This window comes from Xenopus laevis, chromosome 8S (assembly GCF_017654675.1).
Source record: "Xenopus laevis strain J_2021 chromosome 8S, Xenopus_laevis_v10.1, whole genome shotgun sequence".
Taxonomy (NCBI): Eukaryota; Metazoa; Chordata; class Amphibia; order Anura; family Pipidae; genus Xenopus; species Xenopus laevis.
In genome coordinates this window covers 24,677,229-24,703,991 of record NC_054386.1, presented here as the reverse complement: position 1 = coordinate 24,703,991, position 26,763 = coordinate 24,677,229, and the positions used below count along the sequence as shown (strand labels likewise).

Below are 26,763 nucleotides of genomic sequence, written 5' to 3'. Positions count from 1 at the left end.
GGATCACAATTGCTGCTATGCCGGCTGTCAGATTGAGGACCAAATCAACACACAGATGCAGCCCTCATATCTGCTCATTAGACATCAAGCCAATTTTTGGGTAGGCCAGTTGTCCCATACATAGAAAGATAAGCTGCTGACTTCTGAAGGGGCCATATCAGCAGCTTAAAACTATTTGTGTATGGCCACCAACAATTACGATCTTTCCTGGAAAAGAAATATCGTTAGTTTCAATACACACATGTAGAGCTGAATCGTCAGATATACAGGTAGAAACAATAGAATTCTACCTGTAGCCGACGATTTAGCACTACCAAATTTGGTATGAAAATGTATTTTGTACGATAATATCTGTGCATGTATGGCCACCTTTACTCTCTGAATTCTAATTTAAAAGCTTCTCAAACTGAGAAGTCTCATCCTTCTCCCCTAGATTCAATATAAATGTTACTTAAAGGAGAACTAAAGAATTAGTGTAGAAATGTTGTATATTATGGTTTGGGCTTCTGTGCCAGCCCGAGGGAAACACAGCCCTTTAGCAGGGAATATCTGTGCCCCAAAGATGCCCCATTAGCTCCCCATCTTCTTTTCTGCTGATTCATTGCACATGCTCTGTGCGACTGTCACTTACTGAGCTTAGGGATTCACTCACAATATACAGTACAGCTTAGCTGCTGAAAGCTCACTGAGCATGTGCATATCGCAGACACTCCTAACAAAATCCAAGATGAGAAAAGATATGACAACTTTTAAGTTCTGGGTCATAACTACTAAAGAAGTGATGGGGTGAATTTGACCCATTTTGAAGAATATTCGTGAAACGACGAAAAATTTGCCAAATGCATTTAAGTCTATGGGCTACAATTATTTTTTTGACTTGCAACAAATTGGAGTGTTTGGGTGTTATTTCGCAGCGAAAACCTGGTGAAAAAATTCACTCATCACAAATACTAAACATTTAAATTGGTTCAATAAGTTCCATATACAAAATATGGAAATTTAGCCATATTCATTCTTTGGGTTTAGTTCTCCTTTACGCAAAAATCTTATCTTGGTCCTTGTTTCCTTCATTGTGCAAAAGCCCCATAAGTTTACACAAACTTATTTTTATAGCATTCCAGATTTGGGAAAGATTACCGGTAACTGGAAGATGATCTTAGTCATTAAATATTTACAAACTAATATATCCTACCTGGACTAACCCCAGGGTAGATGAAAAAGGACTCACAAAGACAAGTAAGATACAAGTAGAGGTGACTGTGCACCCTGGGCCCATTGATGCATCCAGCCTCTTATACACTGAGAGATCCGGTCCTTTGGCGATGTCGCCCAACGAGCGGATCTCTCCCAGATTTGACCACATTGAGGTGGGCGATATCGGGCTGATCCAATGGTAGGCCCTAGGGCCCAACGATCGGATCATAACAACGGGATTTTTAGTCCTGTCCAATCGGCATCTGTCCGATTTTCGGCCATATGTCGATCAGGGAAGCACATTGGAGGGCCCCATACACGGGCCAATAAGCTGCCAACTCGGTCTGACGGCAGCTTTTATCAGGCCCGTGTATGACCACCTTTAGGCATAACTAGTGTAGAGAGTACAGTTGCACAATCTACATTAGAAGAGAGGGTGGTTTAAATTTCAGCTCTCAAATTTTTGCCACCCCTGGGAACCTGTCGCACACTACAGCCTGAATCCTCAATTGCTTGCTTCATGGCAAGAGGCATGCAATGGATTAACAGGTTTATGTTCAACTGGAAAGTGACACTTAAAGCTGGTGCTCTGTTATGGTTTATTATTCAGTTAGAAATGGTATAGGCCTTAAGTTTATAAGCTATAACTAGCATGAGAGCTAAAGGAGGATTCACACAATGATATTCTTTAGAGAACCACACCCATTGCTTCCAAGTTTGCCATCATTGTAGTCACAAGCCATGCTTTAATTTTTCATATCAGACTTTTGGAGGGTTATTTATTAAGGCACAATTTTCTTGGCGGCGCTGAAAACCGGTAAAAAAGACGGTAAAAACAAGATTTTTTTTCGATTATGCCCTGAAGCTGTTCCAAGTCTGAATCGGAAAATAAGCCATCTGAAAACCTGCCAGATTCATGTAAAAGTCAATGGCAGATGTCCCCTTAACCATTTGAAGATGTTTTAACTCTGTTTCCGGGATTTGACACTGTTTTTTTCACGAAAACTCAAATTTTTCTTGGTTTTCGGGTGTCAAATGTCACGGTTTATCCTGAGTTTTTTTATCGATAAATAAGGGCAATATGTGGATTCAGTGGCATAACTACCAGGGGTGCAGGGGGTGCGATCGCACCAGGCCCCACACCCCCTTGGGGCCCACCGGAGCCACAATAATGGTTATCACAGGAGGCTGTGCAGGGGGAGATATTACAGCTTGCACGATTCATAGGGGGGAGAGCCCAACAGGGGGGCCCAGGTGCACATGCTGTACCAGGGCCCACCGGTGAGAAGTTATGCCACTGTGTGGATTCTAGTTTGGTCTGACTTTTTTAATTTAAACAAAATCAGAAAAATTCAGATTTTGATAAATAAACCCCCTTAAAGTTTCATTGGAGTATGCAGGGGAGACAGCCACTATTCCAATGAATTAAATGTTTGTGTGCAAATAAATATGGCTAAAAATAACCTATTTCTATATTTAACTGAAAATTAATACCACTAATACAATTTTTACAAATTTTTCTTACTCTTTCTCTTTCTTTTCATTTTTAAACTGTCTTCACTTCTCGGCGGTAACAACTGAACCGTTACGGAATATTACTATTTCTATTGTGTCAGTGAAATAAGTGTATGTTCAATTTGTAAAAAAAGAGGAAATAAGCAATTCAGAAAATCCAAAAGGGCAGATACTTTCACATGAAACTGAATATAGATATATGGACAGATAGACAATACCTTATTACTCATTATACAGTAAAATTCTTAATATAAGCTTTACCATGTTATTCCACAGTGCCCTGGCCATTTGCTCATGACCTTTGATTGTAAGGTGGAAACAATCAGGAGTAAAGTAGGAATAGTCGACAACCCCGTTCTGCAAAAAATAATATATATTTTTATTTATTTTATATAATAATGAGCTATTATATTTCCGTCATAAAACAATCGATTGGCTTTGTTTTACCCAGTACTGCTCATCCCTTTGTAATTGTATGAGGACTAAGGTGCCATCATTTAACCTTGAAACCTGCTCACACTCACTTGGTCTGTAGGTGGTTTGACATTCTTTAGAAAAGGCTGAAGGATCACCGCAAAGTCTTTCTTTGAATTAAATCTTGTGGAATTCACAAACAGCTGCTCTAGCTTTTCCTGCAGGGGTGGAAAAAAAGAACCCAAACCTAAGACAGAAGGTTTATTTTTTTACGTGTGTACAAATTATAGGGTAAAATGATTTTTTTATTCACCAATACTCCATATACTGAGATTTACTTATGCAAGCTCAAGTGCAAAGTGATAAAGTACACACTAAGGGGGTTATATTCGTGATTTTTTTTTCTTATAAAATCGGGATTTATTAAACCCCGAGGATGGAAAAATCCGAATCAGAAAATCCGGCATCACAGACCTGTCGAGGTTGCATATAAGTCAATGAGAGAAGTCCCAATGATTTTTTGATTTTCGCTGGGTTTCGTGCAATACCCTGAAGTTTATGGGTGAAAAATCCGAAAAAAAACCCTGTGAAAATATGATGAAAAATCCGAAAAAAATTGTGAAAATCTGATTTCTTTTCCCGAAAAGCAAATTTTTGGGAAACTGTAATAATAAATAAGCGTAAAAAAACAGAGCAGACCGTTTGTAGCAGGAAATATTGAGATAAATTCGGACTTTGATAAATAACCCCCTAAACCTTGCACTGGTGTTAATCAGTTTTTACAACATACTTGCACACATACATGCAGGCTCGGACTGGCAATCTGTGGGTTCTGGCAAATGCCAGAGGGGCTGCTATCAGTGCCATAGAAAGTCACTATTTAGCGGGCTGGTGGGACCTGTTTGGGCCTCTTTTTACTTGGAATGTCAGGGTCTATTTTGATCCCCAATCCAGACCTGCATACATGTACCTTACACCTTGAGCTGAGTGCCAGTAAACTGGTTTAGCCTGCTGAACAGCACCAGTGCATGCAAGGGGCAAGGTACAGGGTGTATGGATGCATTCAGACCAAAAAGGTTTGCTTAGCTTGTGTGTAGTTTGACAAAGTGGGTACAGGTATAGGACCAGTTTTTTACTTCCTTGTTTTGTGACAATTTCCAAATTGCATATGCAAATTAGGATTTAGTTTGGCTGGGCATAAGGATTCGGCCAATCCGAATCCTGCTGAAAAAGGCAGAATACTGGCCAAATCCCGAACCGAATCCTGGATTCGTGCATCCCTACAGATCAGTTTATAAAAGCATTAAAAGGAAATGCATAAAAGGGCCACCAAATGTGATTGCAGAGAATACGGGCAGGGCCGAAATCAGGGGGGGACAGGGCATGAAGGGGGGCCCTTTTGAAAAGTGCTGCACTTTTGAAAGTGCCGGGCCCCCCTTTTGAGTGCGATGAAGCTTTGCGGTCATTTTTGAGGTCCCGAACAACCGCAAAGCAGAAGTGCCGAAAAGCCGAACAGCCGAAGTCCAGAAGCGGCAAAAAGACCCGAAGTCACGAAAACAGCCGCAATTGAAGTCCTGAAGCGGCAAAAAGACCAAAGTCACAAAAGGAGGCAAAGTTGAAGTCCTGAAGACATGAGTTCAATTCTACTGAACACCAATTTGTGTTTTTTTTTAATCCCCTGGCCACCAATGTATTATTTTAATATTCTATAGGCCTCTGCCACCAATGTTTTTTTAAAAAATATTTTTTGGGGCCCAATTTTTTTCCAACTTTTAAGGGGGGCCCTGGTGCCATTGTTTTTTTTAAAAAAATATTCTTTGGGCCCCAATTTTTTAAGTTGTAAGGGGGGCCCTAGCACCAATGTTTTTTTAAAAAAAGGATTCTTTGGGGCCCCGTGATTTTTAATAGCGGCCCTGGATATGGGAGCACACACCGAGTGCAGCAGCGGTAATGCAATTACCTGGTTCAATGAAAAAACATAACCCATTGATTGCCAGGCAAATCTCTGCAGTAATTATCATGCACCCGAAATTCACATACCGTATATATTCGAGTATAAGCCGTCCCGAGTATAAGCCGAGGTACCTAATTTTACCTCCAAAAACTGGGAAAGCTTATTGACTCGAGTATAAGCCGAGGGTGAGAAATGCAGCAGCTTCTGGTAAGTTTCAATCAAAAAATTTAGGGTTTTCTGCTCCCATTGGAGGTGCCGGTGTCTCGTTTTTGGATGCCGGCGACCATTCTTGGACGCCGGCGAATATTTTGGGGACTATTCTTGGATGCCGGGGACTATTCTTAGACGCCAGCGACTATTCTTAGACGCCGGCGACCGTTTTTGCGCTTGACCCGAGTATAAGCCAGGGTAGAGTTTTTCAGCATATTTTGGGGGCTGAAAAACTCGGCTTATACTCGAGTATATACGGTATCTTTAAGTTTCCAGGCCAAACAGACATACCCTTTAGGCACAGTGTCAGTATATCTTATATATTCTAATGGCAGCTAACAGGTATCTAGCATTACATTGGTGGAGGAGTTGATTATAATTGCACTTATGAGACAACTTTGTTACCATCATAAATGTAGCAGCATACAAAAAAACTCATCTCAATATGACAATTGTAACGTAGGTTAGGAAATACAATTTTTACATTCTGGATCTGTAATATTTTCACATAAAGTCAAAAATACCCTGTAACTGAGCTTCGGCTCACCTGAAACTGGGTCATCTGATCTAATATTTCTTGGAACTCTGTAGAATTTTCATTTGGCACAACCACACAGGAACAAAAACTCCTAGAGGACAAAATATTAGTCCGGCATGTGTGAGGCTTCTCAGTAGTATTGTAAGCAATCAAATCGAGCGATACAGTCACTTACAGTTATACAAAATAATCAAATGAATACAACTTGCCTTTGAAGCAAACATCCCAAACTCTCGTCATTAACGCTGCGAAGTTTCTCAATACGTAAAAGCTGAACAATATTTATAATGGCTCTTGGTAGCTGCAAATATAAAGTTAAAGGGATACTGTCATGGAAAAACATGCGTTTTTTGAAAAAGCTTCAGCTAATAGTGCTGCTCCAGCAGACTTCGGCAATGAAATCTCTTTTTCAAAAGCAGATTTTTTTTTTATATATTTCACTTTGAAATCTGACATGGGGCTAGACATATTGTCAGTTTCCCAGCTGCCCCCAGTCATGTGACTTGTGCTCTGATAAACTTCAGTCACTCTTTACTGCTGCACTGCAAATTGGAGTGATATCACCTACTTCCTTCTCCCCCAGCAGCCCATCAGCAGAACAATCCATGTCCAACTGCGACCCCATTCAGTTACATTGAGTAGGAGAAACAATAGCCTGTCAGAAAACAGTTCCATAGTGCAGCACATGACCAGCCAAAATGTCCTGAGATGGCTGCCTACACACCAATTTTACAACTAAAACAAATTACATTGTTGAATTAGGAATTCAATTTTACATGGTAGAGTGAATTATTTGCAGTGTAAACAGTGTCATTTAGGAATAAAAACTACACCATAAAAATCATGACAGAATCCCTTTAAGCATTCTGCTCATTGATTAGTCTTATCAAGGAAAGGTAACATGTCAGCCCTAATGCTGCAACTGTCACTATCCTGCCTTTCTATCCTACAGTTTCTACATTCCTAGATCAAAGAGAAAGCATTGAGAGTGTCAGGGCCCGAAGGATCCGGTTGGGATATACGGACAAAGGAGGAAGTAGGGTTGCCACCTGGCCGGTTTTTTACTGGCCTGCCCGTTAAAAATGATGATTGATCCCAATGTTATCAATAGGGAAAAAGATAAATATATAGGAAAGCTGGTATTTTTTTTCAGAAAAGGTGGCAACCCTAGGAGGAAGTAGCAGGTATCGTGGTATCCAAGGGGTTAAGAAGTTCAGCGTAGTCCAGGCAATGGTCAGTTCAGGCAGCAAGAATTCAATAGTCAGTGAAACAGGCCGAGGTCAGTAACAGGAATCAGTAATAATTAGTAAATAGCGCACCCAGGAACACACAAGGTAGAACCTATAAACGGGCAAGGTTCAGGCATCTTTGGCATATATTTAAAGGGGATTTTCGCCAAAACGGGTGCTCTGACGTCAAGCGTCACTTACTGACGTTGAGCGTTGCTCATGCGCCAAAATGTCACTATATGATGCGCCCGGTCCTTGGGCGCCTCCATCTTGCCTGCGGCGCAAAAGAGTAAAGGAACGCCATCGGGCATTCCTTACAGCAGGGATCCCCAACCTTTTGAACCTGTGAGCAACATCGAGAAGTTAAAAGAGTTGGGGAGCAACACTAGCATGAAAGATTTTCCTGGGGTGCCAAATAAATGCTGTGATTGGCCATTTGGTAGCCCCTATGTGGATTGTCAACCTACATTGAGGCTCTGTTTGGAAGTGCACCTGGTTTTTATACAACCAAAACTTTCTTCTAAGTCTGGAATTCAAAACTAAGCAGCTGCTTTGAGACCACTGGGAGCAACATCCAAGGGGTTGGAGAACAACATGTTGCTCACAAGCTACTGGTTGGGGATCACTGCCTTACAGTGAGACAGACTATACTGTGGCATCTTTGTGTCTGCATTTAAACTTTCCATCCCTCCTGCACAGACACCCACCGATTTTTTTAATAAAATCTTACCGACCTACTAGAAGTGGTCTTCTAAATCCCCTTTATCCATTTTAATTTTTATATTTTATTGTTATATTTGAGCTAAAAACAATTTTTTTTCTGCCATTTCATCTTATCTATCGTCCAGTATATTTTGATCCATACTGCAATTCCCACCCACACCGACACAATGATAGTGCGCTGCAAATTGTTCATAATTATCACAAAGGAGCAAATTGGCATCTGCATTGGTAAATTGCATGCAAGCTGCAGTCCTGGCACCTTTGTAGGTAGCTGCAATGAAACCAATAATTCTGTTAAAAATAACATAGCATGTAAGAGTTTTGCATCCTGCATCTTGTAGTTGCATTTTAAAAGTGTTGTATTATTTACTTTCTTATAACTGGATGCATTTTTGGGTTTAGAATATACTGTAGGTAGACACTTACTTGCTGCTGCAGTATGTCCAGCGATATGGTGAGGTGGTGGATAAAGTTGTCTGCAGAGAAAAGAGTCTGTAGAGGAAAACAGACACTATTATAACAATATGTATGCTATGTATAAAGAGTTTATCTGGTAACACTGAAGACAGCTCCACTATCAACAATGTGATAAATCAAAGTGTCTACAAGCACACGAGTATATGCCATTAACAGAAACAATCCACAGTAGTAGCGCTGCACATCATTTTAGAAAGATTACTGGCTAATAAATGTTTGTGGGTTATCAGCTGAATATAAAATCAGTAGCTGGATGGATGGACATAGGAGGCAAAGCTGCCCAAGGTGGGGGCAAGGCCAGTAGGCTAAACAATCTGGATAACATCCAGACAGGGTGAAAGATGAAAAAAGTATCTCTCTCTCTCTTGCTGACCATTCTGATCTCATATCTTGTGACTAATATTTCCAAATACACTTCTAGGTTGTTTGTTGGACAGGTGTGCTCTGAAGGTTTAACATAAAAAATTTTTTTCAAAAAAAATTAATTTGTATATAACGAAAAAAAAAACACCAAGACATATTTAACTTTAAAATCGCAAAGTCTTTATTAAGAAATAACTAACCAATACTCCGTTTGCGCTCCTCTTTAGAAACGGCGACAGGTTGACGGTCCATCGTGCATCGCTCGATTTCTCCTCCCTGTCTATCTCCTATAGAAGGCAGGGAGGAGATATCGAGCCCCGCACGATGGATTGTCGCCCTGTTGCCTTTTTCTGAAGAGGATAGGATTGCCACCTGGCCGGTATTTTATAGAAGGCAGGGAGGAGAAATCGAGCGCCGTACGATGGATTGTCGCCCTGTCGCCTTTTCTGAAGAAGATAGGGTTGCCACCTGCCCTGGCTGCTAAAAATGTTGCTTGATGTCAATGTTATTCATAGGGAAAAACCATAAAAATATAGAAAGGCTGGTATTTTTTCCAGAAAATGTGGCAACCCCAGAAAAGAAGCTCAAGCGGAGTATCTGCAAGTTATTTCATAATAAAGACTTTGCAATTTTAAAGTTAAATATGTCAGTGTATTTTTTTCGTTATACACAAATTTTTAAAAAAAAATGTTTTTGATGGTACTGGTCCTTTAATTATATATCCCAACCTAACTGTAACACGCTGAAACTAGAACAGAGACATTGGGGATCACTTCTAAACACTGGGCAAATTTGCACCTGGGCAGTAACCCATAGCAACCGATCAGTGATTAGCTTTTTTTAAGCCAGCTGCTCGTTAATGAGTGAAAGCAAACATCTGATTTATTGCCATTGGTTATTGCCCAGGTGCAAATTTGCCCAGTGTTTATAAACATTCCCCACTGACTTTTATTACTATTAACAAGTATTTATAAAATTCCAACAAATTCTGGAGTGTTGTAGTCTGACACCTGCACATCTGAGAACTTTTAGGTAAATATATGGCCAGAACAATTGGGAAACAGGAGACTTGAGGCCCTGACAACCAATTGAGAATGAAGTAGAACACAGAAGGCAACATAGTATATCACTAGGTCCAACCATTCCTCGGGGAAAATTCACTAAGCGCTGAAAATGCGATAGCGACGGCTTTGCCGCACTTCGCCAGGCGTAGTTTCACCAGGGCTGCGCAAATTCACCAAGATCCAAAGTTGCGCACAGGTTACCGAATGCTTGCGAAGTTGCGATTGCGATAATACGATAAGCAGTCCGAAGTTACGCTAGCGATGCCTAATTAGCATACGGCGTGCAGTTAAAGGGCACCTATCACAGCCAAAATCAAACACATATTAACAATCTGACCAGTACAAGCTAAACACGTTTAATCAAACTACATATAAAGTCTTTTGAAAAAACTGCAGGTTTTAAAAAAAATCCCTTACTTTGTCAAATGGGTTCTTTCACTGAGGGAGGCCATACTGTGACTATAACAGAGACTCTAATATGCAAATTTCAGGAGCATGCTCAGATTGTAACACTGCTTTGAGTATTCTACCCAGAATGCCTTGTTTAAGTAAACTCCTCCACTAGAAGTATCATGAGATTTCCCTATCTTGTCCCCTGCTGGTGATGTTATTATGCAAATGAAGGGCACACACTAACTTCCAGCAGGTGGCAGCACTACTGAACAGCAGCTAACAGAGGTTTGGCTGATTTGAAAATAGCTTAGAAGGGTTGATAAGGAACAAGGAATTTCAACTGAGCATGTGCGAGATTTCAGAGCTACAGTTGGCTGGGAAGATATAGGTAGGAGGAGCCAGTGAAATCCAAGATGCCTGCCTCAGCTAGAACTGCAGTGGAGATAGGGGAGATCTTGCAGAAGGTAAAGTGAGCTGATCATTTACATTATACAAACCATTCTAACTGTTTTAAAAATCGGATTTCTTGAACTTTCACATAGTGTATTTACTTAGTAAATGATTTTGGTCATGATTGGTGCCCTTTAAAGTACAATGGACGTTTATGCTGCAGCAACTACATTACACTACACAAGGCCAGGGAAACTTAATAAGATTAAAGAGAGGTGTTATATTGTCCTACACATGTGCCCACTGTATAGTTTAGGTGCCAAATGTAAGGGGGAAGGAGGGTTCCCCAAAAAAAATTTACAATCTTTTTCAGCCTATCGCTCAGTAAAAAGTAAAAGACGCCAGCGTTTTTTGGGACTTAGAAAAATTTTCAACTATTTTTGAAGAAACTCCTATCTACTCTATTGCACTTCGACTGGTCTGAGCTGGTGAAGGCGAGTCTTGTGCAAGAGGGAACGTTCAGTAAAATCTGCAAGTTAGTGAATTAGCGTAGTTGCATCCTTTTGCCAGAGCGCAACTTCGCCCGCCGCTTCACCCGCCGCTTCACCCAGTGCGAAGTAGCTCTAGAGTATGAATACTTCGGTAGTGAATTTACGCCAGCACCCGTTAGTAAATCGGCAAAGTGGCATAATTACGTCACGCTGGCGAATTTTCGCTAGCATTAGCCACTTCGCCCTTTAGTAAATTTGCTCATGTCTGTATTACACCTGTGCCCAACCATTTCCCATGCCTGAGTATAAAAACAAAAAAAAATCCCTATGATCTTCACCCACCTTATTTTTGCAGTAATCACATATGTCATTAGATCCAATGAAGATGGTCACTACTTTCCAATCTTCTTCAAAATTGACACCCTGAAAAGAAAGATGAATTCAAAGGAGTATTGCAGGGCCTGCATAGGATTGCATGTGGAATATTCTGTCATTTATATCACAGGGCACCTGTATATTTAAATGTTTTAAATAAATAATGATCATAACTATAATGCCTTATATAATATATACATATATCTTAATAAATATATTAAATAAAAATATAATGAATACTGTACATTAAAAAAAAATACAATAGCATAGAAATATTACCGGATACGTTTTCATAGTGTCAATCAAGTGCTGGGTTTGTTCTGGCAATTCGCTGCAATGGAAAAGTCATGCTTCAGTTTTCATTTTTATATTGGCTCACATGTACATAATAGATACTTGCAGCAGTTTTATTAATGATCTATTTATTTAACTGTTGCATACATTTGAAAAAAGGGAGTCTCTTTATGCCACTGGGAACAAGCATGAGTTTTGGGATTTAGAGATCTTAGAAATATTATATATTCCAGTTTGATAAGATTATTAATATGCCATATAATATGATGTAAACTATCTGTTGCTTAAGTATTCATTTTGGGTGTATAGTTTTCCTTTAACTTAAGCATGATCATAATAAAAACTTGCAAAAAAACGAGTTGTGCCTTACAATGTATTTGCTCCAGTAACAGCCAGATTTAGGCCTGTATCCTCCAGTGGGGCTGGTCTATAGCTCACGGTTTTCCTTTTTCCAAATCCAACAATGTTGGGATTGAAAAGTTTCAGAATATCTAAAATGTTTAGGGAGATATGTCAGTTGGAAACATAACAGCACATAGAGAACTACTATTAGGAAAAAAGTGGATGATAAAAACAGGATTGGCTCTACATGGAGACATGTTGAGGTACAGAAGGTTGGAATTGGCAATAAGGGAAGGAGGATCACCGGCACAGAAAGATATAGGGAAAAAGGTGACTATTATGACACACATTGGTATAGATAATAAAGCCTTGTCCATGAATATGCAGGTAAATGGGGTATAAAGATGTTACGAGAGCTCAAGGGTACTGATACTCACTTGGTAATGTAGTAACATCCAAGATGTTTCCAAAGCCCCCAATGCTGTTAATATATAACAAAAACTAATGTTAGAAATTCCTTTATTAGAAGACACAAAAGCTTAAGGGTAGAATGGAGCCAGCGGTAGACATTGGGTTTTTTGGTGCAATGACAAGATTCATTTTTGAATATGAATTAACTAGAAGGCATATATACATTATAATTAGTTCATAACCAACATTTAACTTAAAATTCAATAACTGTGGAGCCAAGAGAATAGTCCTTGTCAGAGCAGATATCAGCAGCACACCGTAGATATGAACAAACGTGTATTTTATTGCATCAAATCATTTTAAACAGGGCAACGTTTCGGGCCGCCCGGGCCCTTTATCAAGCCTTGGAATAGTCCTTGGAGACACTAGAACATTTAGCTAGAAGGTATGCACTGATTACATATCATTTTAATGTAATCAGTGTGTGGCAAGAGCAGATCAAAAAAATCTTCTAATAAATGCAAGTAAATGGGCTGCAAGAAGTCTCAACACTAGGGCTAAAACCTAAAGAACCATAGCTGGCTCTCAAGCATAGAGTTCCTATCAATATATGCTTCAGAACTTTGATCCCCAGTGAAATATATCCCCCATAAAGAGTTCCTTCTTCTAGCTATTGGTTAAGGAATAGCCCAGTTTCTGGTTTCTCCTGTCCTGCTTGTGCTGGAGGGGGAGATGCTTTTGTATTGACAGTAGCATAAGCACACTTTTCATTAAATGTCTTTGAATGGGTGTGACCAAGGAGGGAGTGGCCAAAAAGTAGATTAATAATACTAATATTTCATTGTGCCTATTATAAGTGTAATATCACTATCAGAGCTACTTTCAACAGAGGAAAACAGAGAATGGAAAGACAAGGAGCTGTTATTGATAAATTGTTGAATTTGGGGAAAAAACAGCAAGCAACTGCAATTAAATCTTTTTTTGCATTGTGCCCTCCTTTTTCTAAGATGGTTGTGCTGTAGGCACATATAACCAAAGATGCAATCCACTGCACTTATACACTTATTTATTTGGAGAGGGAAAGAAACATGGTGGCTACACCTTCCCTTTAAAAAGCCGGGGAGGATGCCTCACAATGGCACTTGCTGTCCAACGCATTTGCACTTTATTCATTTTTTGCTTCAAGCACGTTTGCATCCATAGACTTTCCCATAGAACAACAGCATTCAATATTTAATGGGAGAATTAGATGGCAAGCAAAAGGCATGACCTTAAAAGGGAGGTAAATAATTAGTTGAGAGTATGTCTGTACAAAAGAAGGGAGATTATTATTGGTAGAGGGAAGAATTAAGAAGATAAGAAGGCAAAAAAAAAAAAGAGAAAAAGGTGATGTAGTAACATGAAAATTACATGGAAGAACAAAGTAAAATACAGTTCATATGATATAAGTGTTAGGTAGATGGTATGTGGCAGGGCTTGATCATTAATCCCTAATGGTATCTAAAGGTGGCCATACATGGAGAGATCTGCTCAATGTCGCCAAACAAGCTGATCTTTCCCCAATATGCCCACCTTGAGGTGGGCAATATCGGGCTGATACGATCGAGGGCCCTAAGGCCCAATGATCGGATCCTAATGATGGCTAACCGGTGGTCCGACGGGATTTTTAGTCCTGTCCGATCGACATCTGGCAGACTTTCAGGCAGATAACGATCGGGGAAGCCCGTCGGAGGGCCCCATACACGGGCCAATAACCTGCCGAATCGGTCTGTACTAAAAAGTATAAGTAAGAAGATGAAATGGCCATGACCACAGAAAATAGAATAGCCATTGGTCAATAGAATGATTAGCAACTAATACTATTTTGAGACAAATATTTGTACCACAAGAGCTTGCAGTCTCTTCTTACCTCCAGGAAAGTTGTCGGTATTCATTTGGGGTCTCCAGTACATTTGTAGCATTGGCTGCAATTGCTGTCTGAAACGCAGAGGGGCAAATTTACTAAAGGATGAATAGGGCCGTCGCTAGAGAACATTCGCCAGACATCCAATCTGCTGGGACATCACCAATTTACGAATAGGCATAGAGGAAAATTCGATGTCGAAAGAGTACATCACTAATGAAGTTTCGTGCCCTTTCACCAGGCAAATTTTTGCTCAGGTGAACGATCATTACTCCGCAAATTCACTAGTGTGTGAATTTTCCATTACGATACCCCTTTCGCCAGAGTTTCCTTTGCCAGGTTATACCTGGCGAATGGATAAGATGAAGCCACATCCTCCTCAATCTTATGTCAGTGACATCATATCCTGTATGCCGAAAAGTCAAAAAAAATTGAGGGTAGCCTCATGTCTAGGACATTAGAGGATCTCATTGACTTTATTATGCTTCCTTTTTTTCATATTTTAAAGTGGGATTATGTTTAAAAGTTGAATATATATTTTTTAAAAATTTTTATTAACCATTTGAGGGGCATGCCACATTTGTTTTAGGGTGGGCTCATGTCTAGGACAACAGAGAATCTTTGTCTTTATTTTGCTTTCTTGGACATTTTTAATAAGTGGCCACTTCAAGGATTACCAGCAACATCTCTAATAAAGACATATATACAACCTATATGTACCTGCCATTTTCAAATTGACCTAAGAGTAAGTCTGTTAACTAATTTCGCTAGGCAGAAATTCATGGTAGTGAAAGTTCGCTTCTAAATGCTTGCGCTGACAACATTTCGCTGGAGAAACTTTGCCAACATTTGTCCTCTAAAATGTAACTTTTCATTTTGATGAATTCGCATATGCGCTGCAAATTAACGTCTGACGAAATGGCACGAAGTGTGGCTGAGCCTTCCGAGGCGAAAATTTGCCCTTTAGTGAATTTCCCCCAGAGAGTTTTGTTAATCCTTTTCTTATATCACATTCTCTTCCCCAAAATGGGGCAAAAGAGTTCTTACCGTCAGTGAGTCCCCCAAAGCAGCCACAACTTTCACATCAGCTGGTTTCACTTTCTCCACTGTGAGAAAAAGAGTTGAACAGACATATCATGTAATATCCAGTTTAAAACTATTGCCCTTTCTCTTGTTCAGGAGACATAGGTATGCCGTGTGTTCCATTAATTCTTACTGAGCACTTTATATACCTATCATTCTATTATTATTATCATAATTATTATTAATAGTAGTAGTAGGTATGCCTGGTGTTTCAATAATTATAATAATACCTATCATTGTAGTAGTAGTAGTAGTAGTGGTAGTAGTGGTAGTAGTCGTCATAGATATGCCTTGTGTTCCAAAAATTCTTACTGAGCACTTAATTTACCTATCATTCTTTTATTATCATAATTATTATTATTAGTAGTAGACTTAGGTATGCCTTGTGTTTCAAAAATTATAATGATAATACCTATCATTGTAGTAGTAGTAGTAGTAGTAGTAGTAGTAGTAGTAGTAATAGTAGTAGTCATCATAGGTATGCCTTGTGTTCTAATAATTCTTACTGAGCACTTTATATACCTATCATTCTACTATTATTATTATAATTATTATAATTATTATTAATTAGTAGTATTAATAAAAATAATAATAATAATAGATTATGTCCCCTCAGATAAATTTGCAAGATTTCACATTACCCCATGGGGACTTTTATTTTTATTGCACAATATGTTTTATAAAGCAGAAAAAATAATCTACTCTATGTCTGGTCCTTGGGAGCCAGATAATCGTATTACCAATATGCCACTTCCTCCCTTCATCATTTGTTGTGACTATTTTGTTAGCAGTAGTCCATTATATAGGGGATATCTGCCCACTGGTAATCTAATTATCTACCTTGCAAGGACCAAACATGAAGTAGCTTCAATTTCCCTGTTTAGCCTGTTTACCTCAAGCACCAAGAAAACAGGGACACTAACTTAGGGTCATTTATTAGAGATAGAGAGAATAGATTTTTCATGATTAAAACAAAAGGCAAAAAATAGGTAACTTTATGTTATAGAATGTCCAGTTCCTAGCAACTTTGCCATTGGTCTTCATTATTTAAATTGTATCATTTTGGAGTTATTTGCCTTTTTTCAGCTTACAAATGGGGGTCACTTACCCCATCTAAAAAAAACAAAAAAAACATGCTCTGTAAGGCTACAAACTTTTTGTTGTTTTTTAATTTTTTATTACTCATCTTACTAGTCAGGCCCTCTCCTATTCATATTCCAGGCTCTTATTCAAATCAAAGCATGTTTGTTAGGGTAATTTGGTACCTGGTAATCAGATTGCCAAAATTGAAAACTGGATACTGAATTGACTGAATAAAAAGTGAAATTAAACAAAAACGAAAAATAATAAAAAATGAAAATCAATTGCAAATTGTCTCAGAATATCACTCTCTCCATTATACTAAAAGTTAATTTAAAAACATCCCATTTAGCTAAAAGTCCTATCCATTGTACTCTTGTTAAACAAGGGGCTTTAACACAGTTCAGTATAAAAATAAAAACTGGGTAAATAGATAGGCTGTGCAAAATAAAAAATGTTTCCAATATAGTTAGCTAGCCAAAAATGTAATGTATAAAGACTGGAGTGACTGGATGTCTAACAGAACAGAACAGAACAGAACACAACTTCCTGCTTTTCAGCTCTCTAACTCTGAGTTAGTCATTCCTTTAAGATGAAAACCTCCCTTGGTGTAATCAATCTATGTTGTCATCTGGAAGGATTTGCTAACCATACATAGTTTTTTCTAGTTGTTTTCCGTTCAAAAGAAAAAACTAGTAATAAAAAGCGAAAAAATTAGGAAAAAAAAAAAATAGACATACATAGGCTGATACTGATCCTGGTATTGGCCTGTGTATGGGGACTACCTGACCAGATATCTATCCAAATTGGATCAGACTTATTTGCATCCCAGCATATGACATAGTTTCCACTGATTTGGTTACCAGGCAATTACCAATCAGTGACTTGAGGGGTCACATGGGTCATAACTGTTGCTTTTGAATCTGAGCTGTTGAATCTGAACATGTTGAGGATCAATTGCAAACAGATATGTCCCTTGTGGCTCCCACACACTAACTCAGAGTTAGAGATCTGAAAAGCAGGAAGTAGTGTTCTGGTTATTATGTGAGACATCCAATCACTCCAACCTTTATACATTATACATTTTGTCTAACTAACTAGATTAGAATCGTTTTTTATTTTGCACAGCCTATTTACTCAGTTTTTATTTTTACACTGAACTGTTCCTTTAAGATGTAAGAAAGATTTATGTATTTATAAATAGCAATTAACTCCCACCCTACCTTGAATATAAAGAGTCTCAGTATAGAAGCAGCTTGCCAAACAAAATATACCTGAAGTGGGGACTTCAGCAGAGGGAGACATATCCGGGCATATGAGTATTGAATCATTACTGCTCCCATTTCTGGCTTTCTCCGGAAACTCCTGGTACAAAAAATAACTGTTATAATATATTGTTTTTTTTTTCCTAAACCCTGTTGATTGTAACTAGTAGGGATGGGCAAATTTGAGTAGTTTTGTCAAAAATTTGCCGCCGGCAAAATGTCACCGACACCCATTAAAGTCTATGGGCGTCAAAAAAATTATTTTTGATGCACGCCTTTTTTTTTTTGGACGCACAACACCATACAAGTCTATGGGCGTCATTTTTGCGGTGAAACAAGTCGAAAAAATGCGCCCATTCCTAGTAACTAGTTTACAGGTGAATTTTAAGGGTTTCAGCAGAGTTATGCACTACAAATTCTGTGTATTTTTGGCCTATTTTTCATTGTCATCATAACGAGTGGGAAGTTTATAACACGTGTCACCCATAAGGACAACATACATCAGCTTGTTATCTTTAACCCCCTCTCGTCACCAGAGTAAATAGTAACACTATGGGGCAGATTTACTAAGGGTCGAATATCGAGGGTTAATTAACCCTCGATATTCGACTAGGAACTAAAATCGTTCGACTTCGAATATCGAAGTCGAACGATTTAGCGCTAATCCTACGATCGTACGATCGAAGGATTATTCATTCGATCGGACGATTAAATCCTTCGAATCGAACGATTCGAAGGATTTTAATACAACGATCGAAGGAATATCCTTCGATCAAAAAAACGCAGGCAAGCCTATGGGGACCTTCCCCATAGGCTAACATTGACTTCGGTAGCTTTTAGCTGCCGAAGTAGGGGGTCGAAGTTTTTCTTAAAGAGACAGTACTTCGATTATCGAATGGTCGAATAGTCGAACGATTTTTACTTCGAATCATTCGATTCGAAGTCGAAGTAGTAGTCGAAGGTCGAAGTAGCCCATTCGATGGTCGAAGTAGCCAAAAAACACTTCGAAATTCGAAGTTTTTTTAATTCGAACCCTTCACTCGAGCTTTGTAAATGTGCCCCTATGTCTTTGCAAATACAGTCATTTCTGTCTGAATATTTTTCATATATTATTTAATCCTCTGCTATTTTCTCTTCGATTTATTCATTAATTCGCTGATCAAAAGAGCATTCTGACAATAAGGGAGTTATTTACTATGGCGAAATTTTTTTTGTAGCGTCCGTTTTGATGCCAAAAAACCCAAAAAAGTTGTGGTAAAAAAAATGCCAGTTTATTGTCCCTGAAGCTGTTGCAAGTCCAAATCTGAAAACATCCATCTAAAACCTGCCAAATTCATGTAAAAGTCAATGGCAGATGTCAAATAGGAATAAATAGAGGCAATGTGGCATTAAGGAGAAGTCTCCTTTATTCCGCCGCGATCCGCAAAAACGCAGGCGTCACGTCGGATGCGACGAAAATAAGGTAAGCAATGCTATTGTCGGATCGTGTCGCATTGTTGATGCGACACGACTGTCGGATGCAGACACATCATCTGCATCAGACAGTCGTGTTGCGCCACATCAACGCTGTGACACGATCCCACAAAAGAATTACTTACCTTATTTTGTCGCATCCGATGTGTCGCCTGCTTTTTTGTGCAGCGTGTCGGATCGCGGCGGAATCTTCCGTGGAGTCCTACCTTAAATCCCCAAGGTCATTTTGAGGTTAACAAAACATTAATAAATTAATTAGAAGTGTGTTTGGAGACCAAATTAATCTGAATGTATAAGAATTTTGTTTTACTTTAAAAAAAAATTCATTTAAAACCTGGCCGGCCAGGAACCCAACATATAACAATATAAATACATAAATAGATTTTTTAAAATTATTCAGGTAGGTTGTCACTTAAAATCACAGTAATAGGAATTTTCCGAAACTCCTAGGTTGTATCGAATGATTCCCCCAGTCTAGCTGGTGTGTCACTTGTAAGGTTTAAATTACATTTTTGGTGAATTTACCCCAAAATCGTGAAAATCGGCAAGATACCGGGACTCTGTGAATCGTGAAAAATCGGTAAATTGCAGAGATTCAGTGTGAGCAAATACACCTTTTAATTAATTTATCCCCTTAAGCATTTGAAGACATTTTTAACCCTCACGGAATTTTTGGTGTTTTCGGAGTTTGATCCTGTTTTTTCTGCAAAAACTCGAATTTTTCATGGTTTTCGGGTGTCAAATGCAAATGTGTGGAGTTTTTTTTTATTGATAAATTAAGGCAAATTGTAAATTCAAGTTTGGTTGGACTTTTTTATTTAAAAAATCAGGTACTGTCTATCTGAATTAAGAGAGTATTTTCATAATTTTCATCAGAATTGACTGCAATACATGTATTTCATTTTAACAGTATTAATTTAAATATGTTTGCACTTTATCCCCATGTTTTCTTTCAATGGGAACCAATGCAGCAGTAAAACATAGATCAAAGGCTGCATTATATTAAAACTATGGTGTTTAAAGAGCACAGTGTAGATAATAATGGGGTCTCGTTAGTTCACATTCAATGGAATGTAAAACTAAATATATCATTTTGTTAAAAAAAAAGAAAATGCAGTTATGGGTAGCTTTCAAATATGGATTGATTAAAAACTTTCAGTGGGTTGAAAGCAGTATTTGTGCTACTGGTTCTGGTGCTACTGTACTGCTGGTTCTGACTCTTGAAACAATGTAAAAGTGATCAATTTTGCTCTAGCCAGGATTCCCTTTCCTGCAATGCCTTGCACACTTCCTCACTTGTGATGTACACCCGCGCCCGACTTCAGGGTTCCTTTTTATAGACCCGTGCCGACCCGCCCTGCTGATGACGTCACAAAAGGGGCAGGGCGCACAACTATAAAAGTTCAACCCGGAAGACGGAAGCCGGTATTTGGAAGGTCGTGGGTGGGGAGAACAGTCAGAAGAGCTCAACCCGCCCACAACCTGGAAAGGGAGGTGCGGGGTCGGCCTGAACCCGCCCGATCCGTGGGTAAACTGGAAGGTATCAGGCCAGTCCGCACATCACTATTCCTCATAGATCTATAAATCAGCTGGCTTCTGCTACATTGTTTCCATTGTCAGAAGCGGCAGTGCAGAGAATAGCAAGAGACAAATGTTGCTTTCAGTAGTATTTACATTCACAAATTGCTTTAAAGCCATTGAAAAATTGTAATACATTTTAGAAGAATACTATTTAGAAGAATACCAGAGCATGCACTGATAGAATAGCTATGATAACATCTAACTATACAATATTTCCATTCTTACCTGTAATCCATACGTGGATATTTGGATTTTAAGTCCGGACATATAGTTATCAAACCAACCCAGCCCTTTTTGAAAGAAATAGAAACGGTACAATGAAAAACAACCAGTAAACAGAAGTCCAAAACAAAAACAAAAGAGCAGGCTAATAGCTCATACAAGCATTTGTTTGTACTGATATGGAATCTCCTATTTGTCTGAGAAACTGACCTCAGGTGGCAGCACCCGCAGGTTACAGGGGACACCAAAAAAGCTGTTCCTAGTAACTTTAATATGAAAGAGTTGATATTGTTTAAAATTGTGTTTTCTAGCCAATCAACTCTTCTAGTGCAGAAAGCACAGTTGCATGAAAACTAGGATGAAATCATAAATGGGCAATATGCAATTTATATTCAGGCTAAAACAATATGCCCAAATGTTCTATACGTCTAAAAATCATTAATGACCTTGAGTTTATGGCCCTGGGTGAGAATTATGATGGGACCAGTATTGCCAAAAAAAAATAGTAATGGTGATCACTTACCTGATACCCTTTTTTTTAATCTTTTTCTGTTGCTTCTTTTTCGGGAGGATGCACAGACACAGTAGAGTGAAAAGCTGAACTTTTAAGAAAAAAAGGAGTCTTTTTCACTCTGCTGCATCAGCCTGGGACCATTGAAGAACGAAGAAGCTCCGTGGTGCTGAGATGTTTTCAGTTAACTGGAGCACTGGCCTGGGGTACCAGGTAAGTGATTGGAATTCATTTTTTTTGGCAATACTATCATATCATAATTCTCGCCCAGGGCTGGATTTTGATAGCGGACGCCCCTAGGCCGTATGCCGTTTGCACCCCCATCCCCTCCTCTTTATTAGCGCAAGTTTTCATCATCGGGACAGGAGCAAAGGGAATTGGTGCACAGGAAATTTTAAAACTATTGTATCTCCTGCGCATCCTCAGTGTTTCTGAACCAATGTGGGTGTGGTTGGGCTGCTGCCCTGGCCTTGGTGGTCTCTCCACAAATCCAGGCCTGTTCTTGCCCCAGGGCCATTAACTCAATCTCATACATTTTACCACCCAATTCAGCACCTGCACCCTCTGCCACTATTTTCTCTTTGATTAAGTGTTGTGAAAACACGAAATGCGTAAGGCTGTAATCCACACATATACTTCAATAAAGACCTTTTTTTACTACTACTGCCTGGAGGATTGGTCTTTGAGTGCCTACCCTACAAACAATACGGTTATATTTTCTCTGCTGTGCCAAGGTTTTTGTCTAACTTAACACTATATTTCTCACTGTACCTCCCCCAATTATAGTTTAAAATACAGTAGAACCCCCATTTTATGTTTTTTAGGTGACCAGAAAACAACCATGTAAAATGAGGGAAAACTTAAAATCAGGGAAACGTATTATGCATAATATAGGTGGGACCACAAAACAACAATTTAAAATGAGGGAAAACTTAAAATCAGGGGATATAAAATGGGGGTTCTACTGTACTGTATACTTCACATTTAGCCATCCTTTGTCTCTGCTTAACGCTTCTAATACCATACCATTGTACTGAGCAAAGCGCTGTCGTGCATAGACGAGAACAAGTGGACGGTCGGGACTCGGCAGAGAAGGGACCAGACTAGGGTAGGAGTAAGTACGTGCCTGGCGCCCCTCCACCTCTGCACCCTAGGCACGTGCCTACTCTGCCTACCCCTAATTCTGGCCCTGCTTGTACAAAAATCTTTCTGTAATTAAATACCCTGGAGTCTTGCTACAATCACCATACTCTTCTCTGTATAATCGGCAGGGGGTCAGAGATCTCATGGGGGTAAGGTGTTGATTGAATATCATGATTAGAGCTATGAGGTGTTATTAAACTATCCAGGAAGAGGTGCTAAAACAGCAATGTATGTGGCAGCCAATAGGTGTCGCACTCCACCGCCTCTGTTCAAACTTTCACTCAGCACATCAACACAGTGGACCACAACATCAGGTTTACACAGAAAGATTTGCAAGATAGTACACTGGCTTTTTTGGAGTGCTTTGTAGGAGTCAGAGAGGGTGGAAAGCTGGAAATAGAAATCTACAGGAAACCAATCCACACAGACCAGTTCCTGCTGTTTGACTCCCGCTACCCACTAGATCACAAACTGGGGTTTATCAGAACCCTACATCACAGAGGAGACCCGATCCCCATCAGCACATAGGCTAAGGTGGAAGAGTTGGAACATCTTGGAGGGGCCCATAAAACTTATAGGTGTCCAGATTGGGCCTTGTTAAAACTGGGAGAAGGAGAAAGAACAACACCAAAATTACCACTGAAGGTGGAAAGCAGGACAAAATAACTTGGTCCTCCCACATATTTCTGGGGTGTCCAAAAAATTAAGGAGGATCTTTAAAAAACACTACATCCCGGTCTGCTTTAAATCCAGCAACACAAGCTGGTTCATCCAAAAAACCCAATACTAAAGCATAAGAAGAGTAACATTGTGCATGCAGTGCAGTGAGGAGTGTTCAGATCTGTATATGGGAGAAATTACACAACTATTACACATACGTATGGCGCAGCACAGAAGAACCAGCTCCTCTGGTCAGGACGTGTACATATAACTAAAGGAAAAAGGACACACATTCTGGACATGGAGGAGGACTGGTTTTAAAGAGGGGTCAAAGAAGCCATATATGTGAAAACTGAACAGAAAAGCCAAGTTTGAATAGAGGAGGGGGTGCATTATCTATTGTCTGCCACATACAATGCTGTTTTAGCAGCTCTCCCTGGATGGTTTAATAACACCTCAAAGCTCCAATCATGCAATCAACACCTAACTTCATGAGCTCTCAGCCCCCACACAAAGATTTTTGTACAAGCCATTCTGAATTGAGAAAGCCAGTCGGATGACTACAGAAATGTCTTCAAGAGGAGAAAAAAAAAATTATATATATATATATATATATATATATATATATATATATATATATACGCACGTGTATTAAAAATTAGTGGTGAGCACAACTTTCCCTTGTTATAGTTATACAGGAGCAGTGACCAGCTCCATGTTGTAGCTCCCACCCTTCCCAGCTATAGTCAGGTGATCCCACTGGTGTCTAATAAAAGGGCAGCCAAGTTTGGGAGTTTTACTTTGAAAGCAGCAAGTAAGTTGCAGGTAAAACTTAGTCCCTTTGTAAAATGAAGCAATAGAATTCTTACTGAATCAGCTGCAATTTGAGAATAGGACTGGCCAGATATGGGATGACTTTGATGTAGTTGGCCAGCTTAAATATATTGCAATATATGGACAAACAATCCCTGTTTTGTTTAAAGGGCAAGACTTTTTTTAGTAGCTTAAAGCACAAAATGTTTCAATGTCCTTAATATATTGATAATGGGTTGAGTGCAGAGGACCTCTTGTAGAGAGAGAGAAAGTCCTGGTGATTTATTACTATACATATACTATGACCTGGATGAATGAGAACCTCCACAGACAATAAGGAGTTGTTTCATGTTTTTGTTTTCTGAAATTATTCAAATGTATTTGTCAAATTTGGTCGTTGGTGACATTGCATACTTGACCTCTTCCTCAGCAGCCCAATGATCTGCCCAATTTAAAGTCCATTATTCAAGTAACTACTCCCAGCCTTCCAACATTTCTTCCCCTGTACTAGAGCAGCTGATGACTAATGTGTTCTGAAAGTCTGTTTGCTCCATACATGCCAATTCAGTTGCTCAGTTCTCCTTATAAATGGCAAATTTGTTTGAGTGAACCGGCTGCAGATGATCCACTCTGATAAACTGTCCCCTGACTCCCCTTGTGACTATTCTGTAACTAGTCTGTCTACCCCCCACCTATTTCTTTACCCCTTCCTCATCAAAGAGCACTCTCTTAGGTTGTCTCAAACCAAGCAACTCCTTCAGATTCTGTACATTTAAAATAAGAAAAAAATACCTACATCTAACACAATGCTCACTGGGAGACTCCATGATCTTATACATGTGCAAGACCCACATTGAGTGGCACCAACAAACCCCCACATTATAATGAATAGCTCCCTTTTTGTTTTTAAAGCATCATCATATTATTATCACATTCTTTATTTTCACTTGTTGCGCTGCTTCTAAATAAACCCAGTTTGATCAGTTTCCTGTTAAATTGCAATTCTCAGAACTTTCTGAAAGCTGAAGAATGTCCGAGTGCTGGAACCTGTAGTTCAATGGGTCATAATTTGGACATTTTCATATAAATACTTTATATAAAAATCATAGGCCAATAAAGGTGTGCCCCAGGCCTCACCTCCTCTGCAGATGACCCTGCATTAACGGCTATATTTTACTCTATCATGCTTGGTTGAAACAATGTTGTGAAATTTAAGTTCTATATTTTCATATGACCAGTTGAAGTCTCGAAAGCATCTGTATAGATGTAAGGTTTTAAATCTCCAACTACTGTAGGACACACTACTTTTGATTTGTGTGGGGAGAAAACAGAACTTACCGTGTGCATGGTGCAGCCACAAGGAGAAGACGATCACTTTTACCATCCCCATTCTATTTACTGAGATTTGTTACCTGCCCAGCGTTCCAGCAATTTCTTTTTAAGAAGGTATTAGATAGCACTTGTAGTAAGCTAAACTGGGAAACAGCAGACAGAGTCAATACACAGAAAAGTATTCCGTGTGTGAGTGCAGGGGCACTGAAGGTCTAGGTTTCAGTCCAGGGCTAAAGAGCTCACAATGCACAAATCAGTAGCTGTATTTTCCACATTATACTAATTTATTCATATTATCAAAGTCCATGCTCAGAGATGTCCCACTTATTAAATGAAATTCTTTTCCGGCTAACAATTCCCTTACTGTTATCTGATAGTATGTTTAGCGAATCAGCATTCCATTAATGTTTATCTGCCCCCTTCTAATGCTGTAACTGATAAAGCTTGTCTCGGTCACTGGCATATTTTATAGTACAAAGGACATTACCTTCTTGGTTACAATAATGTGATAACAGGAGATCTATGCCTCAGAATAATAATACTGAAATTAGGGATGCACCAAATACAGGATTCGGTTTGGTATTCGGCTGAATCCTTGTGCCTGGCTGAACCAAATCCTTAAAATCATGTGACTTTTCGTCAGAAAACAAGGAAGTAAAACTATGTTAGGGTTCGGATTCGGTTCGGTATTCAGCCGAATCTTTCACAAAGGCTTCAGGGGTTCGGCCGAATCCAAAAAAGTCGATTTGGTGTATCCCTAACTGAAATATAATGGTCTGGAAGTTTTTTTTAGGAGCAGGCAGTACAAGGGGAATGAATCGCAGGGGACTGGACCATGCATGTGGCCAAAATATTGACATCAAACGATTTTTTGAACAGATCCGCGCGCACACACACACACACAATTATTTGCGGTCGAGGAGCTTACCCATTATGGTACAAACAGTATCAATGTTTCGAGGGGGAAAACCCTTCATCCTGATGAAGGGAGGGGGGAGTACCCATTTTATTATGTTGGTAGCATTATAAAAGGGGTAAGCTCCTCAACGACAAATAACTGTGTGTGCGCGGATCCGTTCAAAAATCGTTTGCTGTTGCTAAGGGACCCGGCCAGGTCAACAGAGGGCTCGCACCACCAGTGCAGTGGAAGTGAATTACAGGTGTGCAGTGGATCTATTACATTAATCCAAAATATTGACATGCCCAACGGATATCTGCCAAGTACTGTCCCATTATCTAAGGCAGAATTAAAAAAGTTCCATGAGTTGAAGGACCAATTTATGGTGACAAATATTGAATTAGGTCAATTTTACCCACCAC

The 26,763-nt window shown here is 39.3% G+C and overlaps 1 protein-coding gene across 1 annotated transcript in view; it reads right to left on the bottom strand.

The window, feature by feature from the left end:
* The window catches only part of LOC108699833 (phospholipase B1, membrane-associated), a 28,971-nt gene extending 3,003 nt beyond the window's left edge, over positions 1–25,968 (bottom strand). The window contains exons 1-14 of the mRNA XM_041574926.1: positions 25,450–25,968; positions 20,988–21,052; positions 17,718–17,808; positions 15,328–15,386; positions 14,287–14,354; positions 12,404–12,447; positions 11,995–12,115; positions 11,610–11,661; positions 11,298–11,378; positions 8,204–8,269; positions 6,035–6,126; positions 5,835–5,916; positions 3,234–3,341; positions 2,971–3,066 (exon numbers count right to left, since the gene is read on the bottom strand). Of these exons, the coding sequence (XP_041430860.1) occupies positions 2,971–3,066; positions 3,234–3,341; positions 5,835–5,916; positions 6,035–6,126; positions 8,204–8,269; positions 11,298–11,378; positions 11,610–11,661; positions 11,995–12,115; positions 12,404–12,447; positions 14,287–14,354; positions 15,328–15,386; positions 17,718–17,808; positions 20,988–21,052; positions 25,450–25,501 (1,077 nt within the window). The 5' untranslated portion in view covers positions 25,502–25,968. The remainder of the gene's footprint in view (positions 1–2,970; positions 3,067–3,233; positions 3,342–5,834; positions 5,917–6,034; positions 6,127–8,203; positions 8,270–11,297; positions 11,379–11,609; positions 11,662–11,994; positions 12,116–12,403; positions 12,448–14,286; positions 14,355–15,327; positions 15,387–17,717; positions 17,809–20,987; positions 21,053–25,449) is intronic.
* Between the last annotated feature and the right edge of the window lie 795 nt (positions 25,969–26,763).